This window comes from Acyrthosiphon pisum, chromosome X, assembly GCF_005508785.2.
Source record: "Acyrthosiphon pisum isolate AL4f chromosome X, pea_aphid_22Mar2018_4r6ur, whole genome shotgun sequence".
NCBI classification, from domain to species: Eukaryota; Metazoa; Arthropoda; class Insecta; order Hemiptera; family Aphididae; genus Acyrthosiphon; species Acyrthosiphon pisum.
This window is the reverse complement of record NC_042493.1, coordinates 37,295,398-37,303,578: the sequence shown is the minus strand read 5'-3', so window position 1 is coordinate 37,303,578 and position 8,181 is coordinate 37,295,398. Positions and strand designations below refer to the sequence as shown.

The following is an 8,181-nucleotide window of genomic DNA, read 5'->3' as shown; positions in this document are numbered from 1 at the left end:
TGTAATTTATATATTTACCTTTTTCCACATTTTCTATATTTTTTGGACTGATTGCATTATTTGAACTACCCAATGTTCGAACTAAGGTACCAATGATTGTAGTATCTATATTTATATAATAGGTAACAATAAAAAACTAATTAGTTTAACATATTTTATAAATTAATAAGTAAAATTGATTTTGTTATTATCAACAAATAACTAAATAGTCACCATAGTACAATACTACATACTATTCATATTATTTTCTTTATATTCATCGATTGAGCTGGAGTTCATGCCTTGTAGAACATCATTTGTCTCTGACAAAACAGAACCAAAATGTGTACTAGATCTAGTTGCTATAACATTGAGAAAAGTTACAAATATTTTTAAATACCTATATTTCTAAGTTATACAATTTATTAATATTACATATAGGTGTGGTAGGTGGTTTAGGTGGTTCCAGAAATTCCTTTTCAAGTTGGCGATTACATTTTGGTATTATTTTCCTTTTTTTAGGAGATGATCTTATTGGAGATATATAACTACCATCATCTGACGTATCTGGTTCTGACCAAGCTTTGGATAATTTTTTTGCTTGACTTTCTTTTTCTAAAAATTAGCAAGTATTTAAGTACATATATATATATATACACATATAAATTCATCACTAATTTATTCTAATATATTAGTAGCATTATTAAGACATATTTATTAGAAAAATATAGTTAATTTTTATTACCAAACGGTCCTGCAACTGATTTCACTTTATAATTTGCACCATCTTTGGAATTGGGGGCCGTATGTTTTGATATCATATTAACAACTTGTGACATAGAGAAATATACTTCTTTTTGATCTTTTTGGAGGTATGGGAACCAACAATTCGTCTTATTTACTAACCATGTGTTTGGAACATGTTGGACCTCATTTGTCTTAGTAAAAACAACAACATACCAAGTCCTAAGAAACCACAATACTTTGATACAAAATTTAAACAAATGAAATATATTTATTTTAAATAAGTATCATTTATGAACTGATAATAAATTGATTGTTATTAATTTTACTACAAAGTTCAAAATCTATATACATATTTTAACACTATCTAAAAAATATTTACCCAACTATTATTGTATAGTATCCTTTGCATATATAGGTATACAACACTGAACAATCTCAACATAAGGATTTTAAGGATAACAAAAACCATTTTCAATATAATACATTATAGAATAAATTAACTATACGAAAATAAATTAGTAACTATATTATTTACAAAATTTCTAATTTTATTTATACATAATAATAAATATTTAATTTTTAAATATAAAATATAGGTGTTAATTTATTGCAAATGCAGTAAAGGCAAAATTACAAAAACATTAATATTAGTCAATGGAAGACACATCATTTTTTCTTTAATATCACTTAACTTCCAAGACTGAAGATGACTAAGATTAGATGCACTTTCTATATCTAATAAACGTGAAGAACAAGGATTATCAAAAAAGTTTGTTAACTTATTAAACTTCCGTCCAATTATTAATATATCATCACTATTCAGTTTGGAGGTAACAATATTTTCTATCAGTACAATATCTCCGTTTTTAGTTTTTATACAACTGTCAGCTTTATTTAATTTTAAAACAAAATTTTTCATTTTCCAACCTGTATATTGGGGTTCACAACTATTATCAGTAAATGGACGATTTTTATTTTTACATTGAAAGTTAAAAGGCACATTATAATTTTCAGTTTTTGATGTTCGACTATCCCAAAGTATTTTTTCTTCAGTATAGCGTCGTACCAGTTGCTGTAACGGTTTTACACCACTTTTAATTTTTTTTTTTCAATGGTTGCATATAGCTTTCAAAAGGAAATGCCGAAAATGTATTTAAGGATCCAAATTTCCTGACATCATCAGATAAATGAAGTAATGTATGAATATTATGGGACATGTAACACTTTCCATAAATATGGGCAAATGAAGCAACAAAGTGATAAATTAATTTTTTGGAAAATTCATTATACTCATCAGATATATTATCAATAGAAAGAATTCTTATAGCAACACAAAGTACCAAAAAATGATTATAAACTTCTTTACTAATTACATCACGAAAAATAACCATGCCAGTACACGGAAAAAAATAATTTAGTAATTGTTAATAGTTGATCATAGTTTAGTTGTGTCACCTTAATAATAGTTAATCCAGATTCGTAGTTAATTGTCGTTACCAAAACGATTAGTAACATGTATCAAATGATTTTAGTTATTTATATTATAGTTGAGTTAACTTAATATAAAGCTGCTTAAAAGTATAACTATTTTATTTGTTTCACATTACCAAACAATTTAGTTAATTCAATGTTTTTAAGATCCAACTGTATTAATTTAGTTGTATATTACAAGAGATTCTATTTTTATACTTTTAATTGGGTAAATCCGTATTCGTATTCCTACGCGGCGCGCTGTTTACGTAAACATGTTAGAGAAGAGTAGTACCATAAAATAAACATGAACAAAGCGCGGCGGACGCCGGACAATGGACATTATACATTTTAGTATTTTACATGTGATACGTCTAAAATCTAAATGTCTTAATTTTTCTTATTTCTTTATTCAACCGTTTAACTGTTAGTTTGGATTTCAATTTAGCAGATCTTTTAGCATTGTGAATTCGTGCTTCAGTAGTCAGGACCACGATCTCATATAACACATACATAGGTAAGTGAAATTTAATTATTGTTGTATTATTTTGACTTTGACTTGTAAAACATTATAGTAAAATAGGTAGTCATATTAGTGGGTAACTTATTAATTTACTGATTTAATAATTAAATATCATAGTTTATATAGTACCTACCCATCCAAACAAAAGAATTATTATTACCTATCTTAATCACAAATTTTAAAATATGAAAAATAGCATTGCGATTCTCATTGGGCCAGTTTAAAATAATACAAATTTCAATAGGTATTAGATTTAAGAACTTCTTTCTTTTGGGTTATGTTTTTTCATTAGAATAAGGATTGAAGATGACAATATGTGTGTAAGCACAATTCACCAGATAGTTAAAATTAATGTAGTTTGTTAGACAACTAGAGTAGTACTATTTTTCCTATAGTATAATTCTTATTTGTAATACAAATTAGTAAATGATAACATAATTTTTAGTATCATTATTTATTCAAGTTTAAAATATGTTATATAGGTAGGTAGTTATTGGAAATTGAAGATTATTTATACCTAATTGATTTTACAATGGACAGTTGGACTACTGATATTTTGAAGCAATTGGAGATGCCCGAACATGTTATCAATAAGTTTATAGGTAATATTTTGTAGGCAAGCTTTAAGCTTTCTCTATTTAATTTAAAAAGAAATGTATGGTCTCTCTACTCTCTCTCAAGTTAAATTAATAATATTAATTCAATTATTACTATCCAAATTAAATTTATTTTTATAGAAGAAGAGATAGACAAAATAACCTTTCTAGCCCTTACTGAAAGTATGCTTAAAGAATTAGTACCCAAATTAAAATTAAGAGCTATATTATATTCAAAAATAGTTGAACTAAAAGAAGAAAAATGTACAGTACACCTCAACGACACAAATGTGGCTCCAAACAAAGTAACATAAAATTTGGCCGTTATTAATACTTGTACTTGCTAATATTTAATTTTATACAAAGGACGAAGAGTTTATTAATTTGATCAATCCAATAAATACCATAGATATGATACATGATATAACAAATTTTGAAATAATGAATGAAAAGGAAATGGATGGAACAGTAATTGATAATAGCTTAGTATTGAGCAGTGATGAATTTTTAATACAGGTTAACTATTTTATTATATTTCTATCTTAATTTGTATCTTAATCAACCGTTAACAAATAAGGTTTCAATTTGATTTATTGGCTGAATTTATAGGATATTCCATCTTGTAACAATCGCATTAAACTTATTTTGGAACAATCTCAAGAAGGAAAAAATGTTTTAAAGTTTTATCATTCATCTAACAATTTTTCATATGCTGTAAGAAACAAACTCGTTCGATTAATAATTGATTATGAAGTTACACATAGTCCAGATCAAAAACTTTCTATGAATCACTTACTTCAATTATCCCAAAGTATTGTACAGATTTTCCCCAATGAATCAGAAAGTACATATTTTATTCCTTACTTAAAAAGTAAAGAATATGTTAGACCAACAAGAGGGAAATTATTTGACCGGTATTGCAATTTGACAAAGGATATCAGAAAATTAAATGTCAGCCCATCTACAACCACAGGTGAATGTTCCTCAAATACCCCAGTAACTGCATTCAACCAAGGTTTGTTAAAATAAAACTAATAACTGTCTACACTCACAGTAAAAATGTGATATATTATAGAGAATTTTAAATATTTTCTTTTCATAGATTTAAACGATAGTATCTTATGGTTGAAAAACAATAGAGAATCCATGGATATTGTAGTTAATAAATGGACAGAAACGTTTAGTTTAAGATATGATCAAATGTTAAAAAGTAACAAACAATTGAACTATTTTCTTGAATATCCTGCTATAAGTGGTCCTCTAGGGTATAAGTTGGTATGTACAACATTATAGCTAAATAAAGCAAAGTTAAATAAAATTATATCTTTGTCAATAATAATAATAATTATAATTGTTTATTTGTACCTACCTAAACAAATTGAAATATAATAAGAGAGTTAATAATTACAAAATTAATCTTAAAAATATTTTAATTTCAGATTGAAATTGATTTTAATATATTACAACCAGAAAAGCAATTAAAATTGTTTGACTTATTTCCCATTTTAATTGAGTGTTTGCCAAAATACATTAAACACTTTAAACCGCAGCTTAACAAAGAAGCAAGTTATCAAAGATTTTTAAACATTATTCCTACCGAAAATAGACAAGGTAAGAAGAACCAACATTTTTACTTTTTTATTGAGATCTATAATTGAATTATTTATTTTAGAGATTACAGTTGCAATTTTAACATACCTACCAAGAATTTTTCCTTGTGTCACAATATGTGTTCCAAAAACCAGAATTGTGGATAACAACAAAAGAGCAAAAACATTTGATAGCTGGAGACCATCTAACAGAGAAATTTCCGAAGGTTTTATTTGCATAATAAAGGTATCGTATAAAATAAATAATACTATGCTAATTTAATATGATCATAAAATGTAAATTTATATTTTACAGAATGCTATAGAACTCCAAGAAGTTTATTTAAATAAAGAAAATAAAGCATCTACTTTTGGGTTAACAGTACAACCGTATGTCACCTTACTTTGTCCAGATCCTTCAAACGAGTTTATTGTTGCTGCGTCATATGTTGTCATTAACAAGTTTGTGTACTCAGTGGAAACACCGTTAAAAGCCGTCGATATATGCTTTAAAACTTTTTTTGCTCTTAATTTAAACTATCCAAAAGAATCTAACCATATTTGGCAATTTATCCAACAATTTTTATATGAAATTACAACCAAAACTGACAAAAATTATCAGTCAGTGAATCTTATTATTAATGATTTAGAAAAATTGAAAGTGTAATATATTTAAGTAGGTACTAAACTATTTTGTTTTCATTGTATACTACATTTAATAATTAAAGATGCCGCAGTGTTATAAATGTTTTTTACTTATTAACACTTTTGATCAATTATTTTTACATATTAAAGTGTATCATCCACATGACACTACCCCTTTTAAATGTCTTGAGATTAATTGTCATCGAGTCTTTGATTCTCTTAAATCATTTAAAAAACACACAAGAGTCCATTCTAATAATAATCCCATAAACATTCATTGTGTTTCTACATTTTTACCAAACCAACCAACTAATTCTGTTCAGCCTGTTGAAATAGAACCAAATAATTTTCCAGCTGTTGAAATTTCAACTAAAAACAATCAAATTGAAGATTTTGAATTGTGTGTACATAACAAAGCTTTGTGTTTGTTATCCAAGTGGTATGGTGAATCTGGAGTACCTCGAAATAAAATTCAATTAATTATTGATGATTTCACTGATTTTATCAACAATTTTTTACCACAATTAAAAAATGAAGTATTAAATACATTAACTAAATTTCAACCACCTGGTGGCGACATTATTTTATCTAATATTTCTTCAAAGTTTGATGTGATGTGTAATCCTTTTAAAAATTTAAAAACTGAGCATAAGCGTTTTAAAGTGTTAGATGAGATAGGCATGTTAATTAGACCTAAAACCATTCATGTTGGAAATCGAATGAATGATAAACTACAAAATGGATGTGTAATTGCAGAAAATATACCAATTAATATATATAGTGTACCATTGCCTATTTTATTTAAAAGGTTTTTTGAATTACCTAATGTTTATAATACTATGATAACATATACACACAAATTACTAAAAGATACAAATATTGTATATAATTATATTCAAAGTGAATCATGGAGAGAAAAAATTGAATTACATCCAAATAAAACGCTATTTCCCTTTTTATTATACTTTGACGAGTTTGAAACAAATAATCCACTTGGGTCCCACAGAGGAGTTCAAAAATTAGGAGCAGTTTATATATCTATGCCTTCATTTCCTCCAGAGCTTGTATCAAAACTTGAAAGTATATTTTTAGTACTTCTTTTTAATTCAATAGATAAAAAACAAGTTGGAAATACTGAAATATTTAAAAATTTAATTTCTGAGATTAAAGACTTAGAAGAAAATGGCATAGAAATATTTATTAATGATGAGTCAATTAGGTTGTATTTCTGTTTAGCTTTAATTGTTGGGGATAACTTAGGATTACATGGTATGATGGGATTTTCCGAAAGTTTTGTTGCAAATTACCCCTGTAGGTTTTGCCGGTGTTCGAAAACTGTTTGTCATAAACAATTGTTTCAAATTGATAATGATTTACGGAATACTGAAAATTATGAGATTGACGTTAATACAGAAAACATGTCTGAGACTGGTATTGTCGAACGAAGTATTTGGAATACCATACCTTCTTTTCATGTAGTGAATAATTACTCGGTTGATCTGATGCATGACATATTAGAAGGTGTATGTGGTTATGATATTTTCAGTATTTTGAGGCATTTCGTTTTTGTAATGAAATACTTTACTTTAGAAACTTTAAATCATAGAATTAAATTTTTCAATTATGGTCCCACTGATATCAGAAATAGACCTCTCTTATTGTCAGAAAATACATTAAAAAGTAATTCAAACACAATAAAAATGTCAGCAAGTGAGATGTGGAATTTTGTTCGTTATTTAGGACTGTTAATTGGTGATTTAGTTGATGTAGAGTCTGAATATTGGAGCTTGTATATTTTACTTAAAAAAATATTAGATATAGTTACATCTAATTGCATTGGACCTGAATGTCCTTCTTTGCTTGAATTATTAATATCTGAGCATAATGATTTATATTTAAAACTTACAAAACTCAATTTAAAACCAAAATTTCATCATTTAATACACTATCCAATGGTTATGCGAAAAGTTGGACCATTAATTAATATTTGGTCCATGCGATTTGAAGCAAAGCATAAAGAATCTAAAACAGCAGCAGCTGCAATTTCAAGCAGAAAAAATATCTGTTGCACATTGGTTTTAAAAAGTCAACTTAAAATGTCTCATCAATTTTATCATAAATCAAATTTTGATTTTTCAAATATGTCTCATGTTGGAAAAGTTTTAAATATCACATCAACTATAAAAGAAAATCTTTCTATTACTTTAAATAACCCTGATATTTATAAATCACAGTTTGTTTCATGGATTAATTTTAAGGGTACTCGATATACAAATAATAACATGTGTATTGTTATTGATATGTGTGATGAAACAAATTCTTTGCCAGTATATGGTTCATTGAAATATCTTTGCGTATCCCCAGATATGCAACCTTTAGCCATATGTATGCTTTTTGAAACTGTTGGATTCGATGACCGTTTTCAAGCTTATTGTGTTAAGAAAACGTTCACTATGATATCGATCCAATTTAATGAAATACCTTATATAAGACCAACATTTGTATGTATTAAAAATAATTCTTGTTTTATACCATAAAATATATAATCATATAGGTATTTTATTTTTTTATTATTTAAAGTGTATAATACATATATTAATATATATATATTATGTACCTACTATTGCTTTTA

The 8,181-nt window shown here is 26.5% G+C and overlaps 2 protein-coding genes across 2 annotated transcripts in view; both read left to right on the top strand.

Moving 5' to 3' along the window:
• Nucleotides 1–2,121: 2,121 nt before the first annotated feature.
• Nucleotides 2,122–5,635, top strand: LOC100574931. Its single transcript, XM_016800555.2, has 9 exons — nt 2,122–2,713; nt 3,202–3,321; nt 3,457–3,620; nt 3,682–3,831; nt 3,925–4,330; nt 4,418–4,590; nt 4,755–4,926; nt 4,988–5,151; nt 5,221–5,635. Exons 2-9 carry the CDS (start codon nt 3,252–3,254, stop codon nt 5,569–5,571), a joined length of 1,650 nt encoding a protein of 549 aa, XP_016656044.1. The 5' UTR covers nt 2,122–2,713; nt 3,202–3,251; the 3' UTR covers nt 5,572–5,635.
• A 753-nt stretch (nt 5,636–6,388) lies between these two features.
• The window catches only part of LOC115033102, a 4,838-nt gene continuing 3,045 nt past the window's right edge, over nt 6,389–8,181 (top strand). The window contains exon 1 of the mRNA XM_029485102.1: nt 6,389–7,338. Within this exon, the coding sequence (XP_029340962.1) occupies nt 6,389–7,338 (950 nt within the window). The remainder of the gene's footprint in view (nt 7,339–8,181) is intronic.

Coding starts and splice junctions, on each gene's coding strand:
- LOC100574931 (XM_016800555.2), top strand. CDS start 3,252: ATGGACAGTTGGACTACTGATATTTTGAAGCAATTGGAGATGCCCGAA. Junction 3,621..3,681: donor CAAATGTGGCTCCAAACAAA/GTAACATAAAAT, acceptor TTTTATACAAAG/GACGAAGAGTTTATTAATTT. Junction 4,331..4,417: donor AGTAACTGCATTCAACCAAG/GTTTGTTAAAAT, acceptor TTCTTTTCATAG/ATTTAAACGATAGTATCTTA.